Source organism: Dama dama, chromosome 26 (assembly GCF_033118175.1).
Source record: "Dama dama isolate Ldn47 chromosome 26, ASM3311817v1, whole genome shotgun sequence".
NCBI lineage: Eukaryota > Metazoa > Chordata > Mammalia > Artiodactyla > Cervidae > Dama > Dama dama.
The window spans coordinates 48684804-48697599 of NC_083706.1; the positions used below are offsets into that span (position 1 = coordinate 48684804).

Sequence of the window (12796 nt, forward strand, 5' to 3'; positions counted from 1 at the left end):
TTAGAGAGAGAGAAGGAGCGAGCATGCGCAACAGCATCGAAACCAACCGGACGGGAAAGATTTGAAGCAAAGAAAGAGGGAAATAAATGAAAGAGCTAGGTTCCTAAATCACCCGAACACACAATTGGAGAAGTACGATTTCACCTAAGTAACAGAAAGCAAGAAACCTCATTTCTCGACTGGTGAAAAAACAATTAGAGAAAGAGACAGCTCCAATACTCTCTTTGCGACCCCATGGATTGCAGCACGCCAGGCTCTTTCTGTCTTCCACTGTCTCTCGGAGTTTGCTCAAGTTCATATCCATTAGGTCGGGTGATGCTATCTAACCATCTCATCCTCTGATCCCCTTCTCCTGCCCCCAGTCTTTCCCAGCATCAGGATCTTTTCCAATGAGTGGACTCTTCGCATCAGGTGGCCAGAATATTAGACTACAGATCCGAATCTGGGGAAGGAAGTAATTTTAGAACTCTCTGGGTCTTTCCTCCGGGCTCGGAGGACCGATCAGCATTCAATCTTATTCATCCTCTCGCGTGACAGCTATAGAAGCTGTGGTCTGAAAGGTTCCGATCTGAACTGCGGAGACTTGTTTCCTCCTCATTTTCACCATCCTTCCTGTGGCCGACGGTACCGGCAGGTGCTCTCGGCGGCCGGGGACTGGAATTAAGATGAGTGTGGCGACCGGGAGAGCAGAGCCGGGCTGCCGAGGCGGGGAGAGAGGCCCTCACCTTACGCCCAGCGCCGGGTCAGCGGGTCAGCCAGGGGCCGCGCGCCCTCGCTGGGGCGCCCCGGCAGCGCCGCGTCGCCGCCCGCCCCACGGCCCGCAGTGCCCGGCTTCGCCAAGGCCCGCATCCGCCCCCGACCCACGAGCCCAACCCGCCCTTCCTTACCTGCCGGCGCGCGGAGGCGGCCACAGCCCTCTGGCTGCTCACGCAGAAGCCAGTCCGCGGGGAGCCCACCCCGGCCCACAGCTTCCAGTCCCCGCCCCTCCACCGGCGGCGGGCAGCACGTGACCCCGCCCTCACCTCGCCCCGCCCCGCCCGAAGCCCCGCCCACGTCCTGCCTCCCCGCCGGCACGCCTCACCCGCGAGGCCGTCGCTGTCGCGATGACATAGCAGGCGCATGCGCGCTCTGTCGTCGGTGCTGAGGTGCTGAGGCGCTGAGGGGTCCGTGGGTGGAAGGTGCGTGGCGTTGGCTCCCGGAGCCATAGGGGAGCCTGGGGTGCGTGGAAGCTCTGTGGGTTTCCAAGGAAAAAAGAGGAGAGGGGAAAGTCCCAGAAACCTGTCTTTCAGGTTGCGGGGATACAGGGTTCTGTCCTGTCTCTTTCTGACGGGGCCGGGCGGCTGCCCCGCGACAGTTGAACTGTGCATTTCTTTTGTGGGGGTCATTGCCCAGCGCCCAGGTGTGGAAGTTTAATAAGAGTTAATTTGGCGTGCGCTGAATGGGTTCCTTTCCTTCAAGCACACGTCACTGGGGTACAGATTTTATTTGGCAGAGTAACGCAAGATCCGGAGACACAGATTGTTCTTTTTCTGCAGGTAGCTGCGACTTAAATCTCTTCGCTCCTTCTCATCTGTAAAACGAGATGGTCGGAGCCCCATATAATTTTTAAGACCCCTTGCGAAGCTACCGTTCTGTGACTCCTGTCTCCGAGAATTTTACCTTTTATCATATTTCCGGGTAGGGAAAAGAAATCTTTTGAATAATGGCCGTGTTTGAAACCTGGATTGGTCACGTTGCTGTGGAGTTAGGCCCCATTAGGCTTTCATTAGGATTGACTGGGGGTAGGATTTGTTTGCAAATAACATTTGTGCATTGTTACTATCCCAGATAGACTCGTTTGAATTTTGTTAAAAGATCAGAATGTCAGGATGTTTTCCTAATGTTAGCTCTATGTCTTTCATAGACTTATGTGTTTAGTCTTGGCATTTAATTTTTTGCCTTTGTTCAGAAGTAAATCACCAAAGGATATTGAAGTTAATGCCTTTGTATTTTGTCACCTTAGGCTTTTGTTAGCATTTTTAGAGTCATCAGCACCTTCTGACTGGGAAAAGATGGTCAACGTCTTGAAAGGAGTGCTTATAGAATGGTTAGTAGTTTTGATACTTATTAAGTTTTAAATCCGCACGTTGAGTCTTTTTGTTTGTTTTGCACATTGAATCTTGATTTGCATGTGTGCTGTTTCCAAAATCCATTTAGTTGTTTTATTCTTAAGATCTGAATGAATCAAGTCTTTGAGCTTTCTCAACTTCATTTTTCTCACTTAGTAACTAGTGGGACAAATTTTGTTGCTGAGTCTTTTCTTAGTGCCAGTTTTCAGCATCTCTGTTGAATTGATGTAATTGGCATTATTTCCAACAAGTTTTGGTCAGTAGAAGGTAGCATATTTGTTAAATTAATTCTCTTTAGGGGAACAGTGCTTGTATTTTCAAATCATCAGGGATTAACTAGAATTTTAGGGCCTGCCAAAAGTCACACAAACTTTGGTCTTTAAAGAAGAGAAAAAAACAAGAGAGCCAGTTGAAGGTTTCTTAAACTAGGCACACATTCCAAAGGAGAAACTAAAAGCTATGGGCAGAGTTAGCTCCTTAAAGCTAAAGTAGGGCTCAATTATCCCCAGTTTGAAAATCTGGGGACCAGTCTTGCTCAGTCTCTGCTTTTTTTTGCCCCACCAAACAGTTCTGTTTCATCTGGGTATCCTTCCCTGATTGTCTGAAAATACTACTGTCTACATTTCTTTGCCGCTAATGTGAGCCTTCATATGAATGATGATACTGTTTCTATGGTGGCACCGTTCAGGGAGGAGCAAGACCAAACCCTCGGATACTCTGACATTTCAAGCAGCACCATCCAGTAGAAATATAACATGAGTCACATATTTAGTCTTAAAGTTTCTAGTAGCCACACTGAAAAGTAAAGTTAAACAGGTGAAATTTATTTAACTCAGTCTACCTGAAGTATTTCACCAGGTACAAAATCCTCAAATTTCACACTAACACTTCAGAATCGTGTTAAGTCTTTTTCCATACTAGAGCTTCAAAATCCAATGTTTCCTTTACTTTTTCAGCACAGTCACAGGCTTGCTGCATTTCAAATGCTCAGTAGTGACGTGTGACTAGCAGGCTGCTTTATGGATAGTGCAGATTTAGCTTGAGTGGAGAGACCACCAAAGGCAATTAAGAAAACAGCCATTGAAGTAGGAGGGAACCTAAGGGAACGTTTCACTAAAGCAAGTAGGCTGTGTTAAGTGGTGGTGAGAGGTGGAATAAGATGAAGACACACTAGACGTCATTGATTTTTTTTTTTTTTTCTTTTTTTTTTTTTTGCAATCAGAGCTCCACTAATTTAGTGAAGAGGTGGAATAGATACTTCAGAAAGGGGAAGGGAGGAAAGGAAGGGGAGACTGTTTGTCTTGATAATGAACAAGTGAAGTGAAGTCCCTCAGTTGTGTCCGACTCTCTGCAACCCCATGGACTGCAGCACTCCAGGCTCCTCCCTCCATGGGATTTCCCAGGCAAGAATACTGGAGTGGGTTGCCATTGCCTTCTCCAGGGGATCTTCCCGACCCAGGGATCCAACCCAGCTCTCCCTCATTGCAGGCAGGCTCTTTACTGTCTGAGCCACCAGGAAGCGAAAAAATAGAGAAATGGGTTGGTAACAGAAGAAGGATTTGTTAAGGGACTCTGCTGCTTGTTTCTTTCACTGTTTTAACATGAGAGACTAGATTATTTGGTGATGAAAGTAAACGCTGGAAATGAGAGAAATGTTCACTTGGGAAAGCCAAGGGACGGATCTAGATCTCAGAATTCCAAGCATACTGTGCTGTTGTCTTTTGGAAAACACTTCTGAGCCACTTTTTGTTTTTTATTTTTCTTACTACTTTGTCGTCACTAATGAAAACATTTTCCTGGTTGGTCCTTTAATGTTATTTTTTAACAGAGAATCCACACACACATTGTCAGCTGTTTTTCCCTTTTATTTCTTCCAGTTCTTCCAAATGCAATCTTCCTTCTGGATTTGATCGGTATTCACCTCTCTCCTAGGGTCTTCATATTTTTCTTTTGATTGATACTTTGCATTTCATTTGTCTGGAATTTATTGAGAGGAGGGGCATATTAAATTAGCTGTCTTTTTTTTTTTTAATTAGCTGTCTTTTTTTGGGGGGGTCAAATAGCTGAATAATTGTCCAACAATATTTATTTCCTTTCCTCATGATGTGTGATGGCTCTTTTATCACATCATCTTTCTGTCCTTGCTGCTGCTGCTGCTAAGCCGCTTCAGTCATGTCCGACTCTGTGCGACCCCATAGACGGCAGCCCACCAGGCTCCCCCATCCCTGGGATTCTCTAGGCAAGAACACTGGAATGGGTTGCCATTTCCTTCTCCAATGCATGAAAGTGAAAAGTGAAAGTGAAGGTGCTCAGTCGTGTCCGACTCTTAGCAACCCCATGGAGTTGCTCCTCCATCCATGGGATTTTCCAGGCAAGAGTACTGGAATGGGGTGCCATTGCCTTCTCCATCTGTCCTTGCTGTGCTTCTTAATCCCATCCCACATCCATTTTTTGTCATTCGTACCTATTCAAGAATAACCTGGGAATAATTTAGTTTGTTTCCAAAATAGTCCTTTTGGAATGATGGTTGGAATTGTATTAAACACATGCATATGTATATTTTAATGATAGCTGGGAAGCATTTTAAAGAGCAAAACTTTGGGAGACTAATTAAAGTTTTGGTGGTAGGCTTTCAGTTTTAGCCCTAAGAACAGAAAGCACAAATTTGTAAGAGGAACTGAGGGTTTTTTCCCTGATGGGGTGACCTCCCACTGGTTTGCTTGTGATCAGCCTCGAAATTGTCCCTGGGCACTAGTGGCCTTCTGTCACCTTGTTTTTCCATGTATTGCCCAGACTAGCAGCACCAGCACTATCTGGAGCTTGTTAGAAATGAAAATTTTCCGACCTCACCCCAAATCTACTAAGTCAGAATTGTGCATACAAAAGGATTTTAACACAGTGCTCTTAATCAGCCGAAGTTTGGTAATCAGTTTCTCAGTGGAGAATTGTTTTGCACCAAGACTAGATTTTATTTTTCAGATGGGTGCTATTCCTCGCCGGGGGCTTCCCTGGTGGCTCAGTGGTAAAGAACCCACCTGCAAGTATGGGAGACCCAACAGACCCAGGTTCGATTCCTGGGTCAGGAAGATCCCCTAGAGTGGAAAATGGCAACTCACTCCAATATTCTTGCCTGAAAAATTCCATGGACAAGGGGTCAGAAGAGTCAGACACAACTTAGTGACTAGGCAAGAACAACTATCCTTGCAAAACTTAATTTTTCCCTTCAAGGTGAAATGTAAAGTGTAGCCTGAACGATTTTTCAGAAGGGCAGCTGTCTTCCCAAAGATCAGATCTTCCAAGGAGACTCCAGGCCTAAGCAACAATAGAGTCGTAAAGGGCGTGGCCAGGCCAGCGGCCCTTCCTTCATGAGTAGGTGCGCCTGTTGGGAGGGTGGTGCCCGAAAGAGTCCTTCAGCCCCTCATGTCTATACTTGATGCCACAGGGAAGACTGTTCATAATACGACAGCAGCTGTGTACTTCTGTGTACCATCTCATAATATTCATAGATGTGTGAAGCACTTAGGTGAATTGGAGTACAGATCTACATTAAAAAATAAATAAATAGTGTATAACATTGACCATTTAGTCCCAACTGTCAGTGAATTGAAAAATTGAAAAGTACATGAATATCATAAGATTCTTTCTTCCCAACGCTTATCAAATACCAGAGTCTAAAGATTTTCATATTTTTTCGTCAAAATGAGGTTGGTGAAAACTTCCTGTTTGTTGGGATCCACCTTTGTCGTTGCCTGCCAGCCTCACACCAAGAGTTTCCCGAATGGAGCCAACCACAGCAGTTACTGAAGCAAGCCGCACATGCTCAGCTCGTGTTTGCGTCCGATTGCAGGTGCTCGAGCAGACCTCTGGTGTGATACTTAATCGCAGTTGGTTTGGCAAGTGCTTCAGCAAGGAAGATTTGTAGTACAGGTGCAGATTCCAGCCAGTTCACAGCACGAGAGCAAAGAATCTGGAGAAGTAGGTAGTATTAGACCAGTCTTGTCCTTACACTTTTGGCTTCCAAACCTACATTCTATATGAAAAGCAACTCAGAACTAAGGTCAAACCAGTCTAACCACTGTCCTATTCTTTCACGGTATTTATAATGTCTTCTGTGAGCCTTTGCTTTCTATTCTTAGCAAGGCCACATTCACTGAAGTTTCTTGGGCACCCAGAACAATGCCTGGGATATATATAGAGAGAGCTACTTAGTAACTATTTGTTTATTGAAAGAATTTTGGTAATAAAATTGAATCAAGGGGTATAATCTCACTTTAAATTCCAGATTATTAGTGTTCCTTTAGAGCTTCTCTACTACTACAGTGAGAACTAGAGTGGGTCTTGATAGATAGAATTCAAGTTTCAGTACAGAAAAGGTTTGTCCAATAGGCCTCCTTTTTGGTAAGTTACATCAGAGTAGTTTTTGTTTTTTTTTTAAACTGGAGTACAGTTGATTTACAATGTTAATTTCAGATTTACTGCAGAGTGATTTAGTTATACACAAAAATATTTTTTCTGTGACCATCTTAATTCATCAGAGGAAAAAAAAAACAGCAAGATGACTGGTGATTTTGTACTAGGTCTGAAGTTAGGCTGAAATGTTAATTTGATTTAAAGGCAATTAAAAAAAAAAACACTTGAGTAATACGTAATGCATGTGTAATAGGAGATGGCTAAAATGGCAGGGGTAGTCTGCAAATGGCAAAAATTTTGAAAACACTGACCTATTGGTTAAAAGCACAGATGTGAGTCACCTGGCACTTCAGTTTGTTCAACTTTTATTTAATGGAAAGTATGTAGATGTATTTTATTTATAAAATTTCTGGAGATGAAAGTCTTCACAACCCCTTAACCCTTGCTGTCTCTAATCCCAGTAGCAGTTACTAGGCAATTGTGTGTCATCTGTGAGTGCACCACACTCAAACAGTAACAAGATAACGTATCAATTCAGACAGCAGTATTTGTAATGTCCTTATTTCTCCTCATTGTTCCATTTAGACCCACAGATTATTTTAAAGGGTTAACAAAAAACTATCGCCTGCCCTGTCACCTAAAGTGTATCTTTTTAAGAAGCCTCTGAATGTGTGCTTTTTGTAGAAGATAATGAGATTCTTGTGGGGTCTAAGGCAGTTCAGGACAGGAAAGGCCGTGAGGGTGAAGTGGGCATCAGGGTCACCACGAGAGAGACACAGGCACGTCCCTCCTCGCAGGGACGGGAGGGAGCAGCCTGGGTGTAGAGCACTGAAGCCAAGGGGTGGTTTCTGTCTCCGCACACCTGTCTCTTCCTTTCTCCTCCTCTTCCCACCCACCCTCCTTTTACATTATAGGCTTGGAGCAGTTGAGACAGCAGCTGAGGTTTCATAAAGGGTCTGAGCAGGAGGACAGAAGTTGTAGAGAAGCTGAAGCTTTGTTTCCCCGTCCTGTGGGCCTTCCCATTTTCATTTCTGTAAGATCTGAAAGAACCCTGTTCAGCCTACTTCATTACTGCCAGATTCTTTCTAGAATTACTCTTTAAACTCTTTTTTTAATATTTAACATTGACTGGGTATCAATGATTGGTATGATTGTTTACTTCAGTGAGATTTTTCAACATACATGTTGCTTTACAAAAATTTCTTACTTAAAATTTTTATTCTGTGTAACTGCCAAAGGTAGGGGGTTACTTCAAGTGTAAATTTAACATCCTCTCTATCTGCTTAAATCTGTGACCGTCACATTGCCTCTCTTTGTATTTTTAGAAGACCCCTGTTGTCTCTACCATCCTGCACAGGCAGTGATGGGACCAGATGCCGTGATCTTAGTTGTCTGAATGTTGAGTTTTAAGCCAACTTTTTCACTCTCCTCTTTCATGTCATTATCAGCCTTGAGACTCTCATTCCTAGGCCCTCAGTCACCCAAAATGCCACAGATTTCCAGGTCATCCTTCATTCATTTTACATTCACTATCTTATGGCTCTGTTCATCAGCACGTTAATTCTACCTCCCTCTTGCCCCCGCCCCATCCTTTCCACTGTGGCCTCTAGAACCTGGTGAGAGCAGGAACCCCCTGGATCCCTGCTTCTTCTCTCAACTTCCCATCCTTCTTCCCCCCCAATTCCCTTTTTTTTGTTGTTATAATAAAAACCTAGCTTTCCCCTGAGCCCGCTCTGTTGACTTTTTTTCTCTTATATCTCTTGTACCTTTGGGCCAAGAAATGGGATGGATATCTACCTTTTTTCTCATTGCCACCTCCAGAAATCCTCCCTCCCCCCTCCAGAAAAACCCCCAGTTCCACATCTGATGAGCCCACCCAGTAATCCTCCCTTGTAATCATCTACAAACACCCGAGTCTTTCCTTGAAGGTTTTTCTTTGAAGGCAACCTGTCACTCTTCAGGAGGGCTCCACAAATTCTTAAATGATTTCATGTGTGTAGTCCTTTCAGTCCCCTGATGACCTCTCAGCTCCCTGACCTCCTTTTCCAATGAGCTTTCCTTGTCCTGCTGTCACCATTCATTTGCATTGTCACACCTACCAATATTGCGGTCTCTTCAAAACCTCTGTTTCAGGCACCTACCTCAGACCACCACCTCCTCTTTCCAGTTCATGCCCTCTAATACCCTAGGTCTATAGTTCCTTTTGGAGAAGGAAATGGAAGCCCACTCCGGTGTTCTTGCCTGGAGAATCCCATGGACAGAGGAGCCTGGTGGGCTACAGTGTATGGGGCTGCAGAGTCAGACACGACTGAGCAGCTAACCACACACAGCTCCTTTGGACCTCCCTGGCGGCTCCTTTGATTCTCCCAGGCCTGCAGCCTGTTGACCCCCCGCTCCTCCCTGTCCTGCACGGGCCCCGCAGCCTCGCTTCCATCAGTTCACTCGTCCTCTTAAAGACCCTCAGCTCCCCTGGCCCTGTCTCGGTCACATTCACCAGGTCAGGTTCAGTCCAGCTCTCTCCCTGTTGTGAACCTTTACTTCCACAACTCTAGATGGCTGGAGAGTATACTGATTGGTCTCACTTCAAATTCATGACTGTTATTAAACTCAGGACAAATTAATGTAGCCTGCAAATTCCTAAGTTCATTTGTTCTCCCAGTTTCCTAGTCAAGCTGTTACATTTCATCAAATTAAGAGTCCATCAATTTTAAAATTTAGCAATATGTTATGTCTCTCTTAAAAATCACATGCCATTAAATTAAGACCCATCCCAGTTTGGGAGATAATTAAAATCTTCTTGGAATGAATGAAATGTGGTATTTCACCTTCTCTTATCACAAAAACCGCCCCTGTCCTCACCTCAGTTGGTCACTTTGTTTCTTGTTTCACTGAGAAAATGGAAGCAGTCAGAACATAGAGGAGGCTTTATCACATGAACCTGGGCCCATACACTCTTCCCGCCCCCACTCTAACTGTGAATGACTTGTCTCTTTTCCAGTCTCCAGCCAGCCTCCCTCTTTGGGAACTGGATCCCAGCCTCCCTGACCTATTTAAAGACACCTCTTCCACAGTTTTCCTCTTTTTGTCCTGCTTTCTCAACTTTTCTTTCTCTACTGCCTTATAATGCTGCCCCCAACCCAGGTGGGTGAAGGGTGTGGAACAGACACTCTTGCTTCTCACATCCTTCTCCAACTCCCACTTGATTTTCCTGCTCTTTGTAGCAGAATTTCTCAGAAGATACGTCTCTGATCCCTTTTTTTTTTTATTTCTGTCCTCTCAGTCTAAAAACCACTCCAGTCACATACTCTCCTGTGTTGTCATAGTCTTGAAACTGCTCTTGTGAAGGTCTAGTAACTTTCTGAATCCAGTGGTCAGTTCTTAGTCCTTATCTTGCTATTCCTGTTAACAGCATTTGACCTAGTTGGTCGTCCTCTTCCTGGATATCCTTTGTTACCATAGCTTCCAAGTACCCTTCAGGTTTTCTTCCGTCCTCAGTGGTCACTTTATAGTCTGTTTTGCTGGCTTCTCCTTTCCTTCCCAACCTTTTGGGGTTGGGGTGTCCAGGGTTTGCTGCCTGGACTTTCTTCTCTAGCTCTGCTCACTCCTTGGTCGTGGCTCTAAATACCATCTAGACAGTGTTGACTAACTCCTCATTCTCGACTTCACTGCTGAAATCCAGAATTGTATATCCAGTTTCCTGCTCAGCCGCTTCGTGCGGGTGACATCTCAAAGGTAATATGCCTGAAACTGGACTCCTGATCTTAACTGTGCACCTGTCCTTCTGTGTTCCTCCTCATCTCAGTGCAAGGCCACTCCATCTCTCCATTAACTCAGGCCAAAAGTCTTGGCATCTCCTTAATTCCTCTCAAAGCTCGAGTCAAGTCTCAGCAAGTTACGTTGGCTTTCCATTCAGCCTATGTCTAGCACTCAGCCACTGCCCAACCTCACTTTTACCACTGAGGTCCAGATTGTTGTGTCTTGTCTGGATTACCACAGTCACCTTCTAAAGGGTCTCCCTCCTTCCAGCCTTGCCTCCACCATCTACCAGTCTTTTCTCAGCCCTGCAGTCAGTATGATCCTTAACATTTAAAAGTCAAGTCAGTTTGTAAGTTAAATCAGGATAAAACTCTGACCTCATCTTGTGCTGCTCCACCCCACCGGTTGCCCCCCTCCAGCCCTGTGGCCTTGCTGTTTGCTCTGCCTGGGCAGTTCTGTGTTGCATCACCCCATGGTTCGCTCCCTGCCTCCTTCTGACATTTGTTCAGATACCACCTGCTCAGTAACGCCTTCCCTGAGGCCCCTACTTAAACTTCCAAGATCACGTCTCTGTCGTCTCTGCCATTTCTTATTCCGCTTCCTTGCTTTTTGTGTGTTTGTCATAGTGTTACCACTAGACTGTAAGCTCCACGATAGAAAGGGTTCTGAATTATTGTTTGTTTCACTGCTGGATCCCCCAGACCACAATAGCACTGACACATGTTGGGTACTCAGTAAGTTTTTATTGAATGAGAGAATAAAACTTAAAATAGTGTGTTTACTACTTCTGAGCAAATCAATATCCTACATTAGTATGGTCATTCTGATACTGCAACTATAGAATTTAACTGAATTTGCCAAACTTAAGTGGATAAATATAACCTAAGTATTCTGAACCTAAGGTAACAAACATACTAGGAGCTAAATTTAAAATCTGCGTCATTTCTGACATGGGCAGACATGCTTATTTTTTAACATCATTTTAGAGCATAGTAAATTGTTAATAAAATTATTTTTGAAGGCAAGTTGTTGAAAGTAATTAAGACAGTCATTTTTTCAGGAAGACTTGACTTTATTCATAGTTAATATGCCTTGCACCATACTCATTTAGTAATTTAAATCCATTACTTGTTAGCTTCACATATACCTATGTTTGTACTTAAAAGCAATAAGATATATATGGTTTTCAGTAAATTACACTGACCTCTTTGAATTAAATAGTCATTTTTGTAATTGATGTTGACATCCGTCAAAAAAACCGAAAGATTATATGAGATTATGTTTTCTCTAAGATTGTGTTTTCTCTAAGAATTAAAAAAAATTTGTATGTAACTTGACATTATTTTATATTCATCTTTTGCTAAACACTTTATTGTATATTATGTCCTTTGTTGTGATTCAGGTTTTTATAAAAAACAATTCTATAAATTCAGAAAATTTTCTCTCTTTGCTTTATGGCTATCCTGTTTATTCCAAGCTAAAAATCACAAATAGTTAAATTTAGCTCTTTTTTTGAGCTCAGTTTGCTCAAAGAGATTTGGTTAGAATTTCCTTTAAAGATTCTAAATGGTAGTTCAGACTTACGAGGTTCAGAATTAAAGAAGGGAAAAATACTTGAATATTTTTACCAGCCATACATTGTCTTTGACATTTTTAAAATCAGTCAACAGGGCCATGCTTTGGGTCCCTGTTAACCCAAACCCAGAGCTGTGACTGTTGCTTTTACTTTTTGCTTCACTTGTCACTGACAAATTATTATTTAAAATCTCATCGTCAGTCTCTTCTAAACTTCCACTAACTGTTCTCAATGAAGCTGCATCTGTGAATCGTCAACCCTTGGGGCAGAAAAGAGAAGGGAGGGGTTGGGGAACACTTTACAACTTTTAAAATCATCCTCAAACACTCTGTGCTCAGTTTTCATTTCTGATGTACCTAGACAGCAAGGTGTCCCCTTGTCACATGTTTTATCTCTCAGTGACCCTGCCACGAAGCAGTTTCTGCTGTCCTTGTCTCCTCATCACGTGTTTTATCTCGACAGTGACCCTGCCATGAAGCAGTTTCTGCTGTACTTGGACGAGTCAAATGCCCTCGGGAAGAAGTTCATCATTCAGGACATTGATGACACTCATGTCTTCGTAATAGCAGAGTTGGTTAATGTCCTCCAGGAGCGAGTAGGCGAATTAATGGACCAGAATGCCTTTTCTCTTACCCAGAAGTGAAAATATTAGCTACTGACCTCTCGGGAATTAAAAGTAACAAGTGCGAGAGACTGTCACCTTTCAGTGTCTTGTGTGACCGGTTTGATTTACAAAATTGCTTAGAAGCATTTCATGGGGAAGACAGATGTATCATTTGTTCATAAAAAAGCCCCTGAACTGACTTTCTTGTGCTGTCCCCCCCCCAGTATATATACCCTAGAATTAAAAAAATTTTTTAATTGGCTTTTATTTACCTTTATTAAAACATAAATGTAAAAAAAAAGACATAAATGTAATTTGTTTTCCTACCTTTTAATGCCAATT

At 43.4% G+C, this 12796-nt stretch overlaps 2 protein-coding genes across 2 annotated transcripts in view; one reads left to right on the forward strand and one right to left on the reverse strand.

The window, feature by feature from the left end:
- SERAC1 (serine active site containing 1) overlaps positions 1–1007 on the reverse strand; it is a 53320-nt gene extending 52313 nt beyond the window's left edge. Inside the window, exon 1 of the mRNA XM_061130227.1 lies at positions 888–1007. The gene's annotated coding sequence lies outside the window, so the exon portion shown is untranslated. The remainder of the gene's footprint in view (positions 1–887) is intronic.
- A 55-nt stretch (positions 1008–1062) lies between these two features.
- On the forward strand, positions 1063–12549 carry GTF2H5 (general transcription factor IIH subunit 5). The gene is made up of 3 exons (XM_061130114.1): positions 1063–1178; positions 2003–2086; positions 12313–12549. The coding sequence occupies exons 2-3, from the start codon at positions 2052–2054 to the stop codon at positions 12491–12493; spliced, it is 216 nt and encodes a 71-aa protein (XP_060986097.1). The 5' UTR covers positions 1063–1178; positions 2003–2051; the 3' UTR covers positions 12494–12549.
- Positions 12550–12796: the final 247 nt, after the last annotated feature.

Coding starts and splice junctions, on each gene's coding strand:
- GTF2H5 (XM_061130114.1), top strand. CDS start 2,052: ATGGTCAACGTCTTGAAAGGAGTGCTTATAGAATG. Junction 2,087..12,312: donor AAAGGAGTGCTTATAGAATG/GTTAGTAGTTTT, acceptor TTATCTCGACAG/TGACCCTGCCATGAAGCAGT.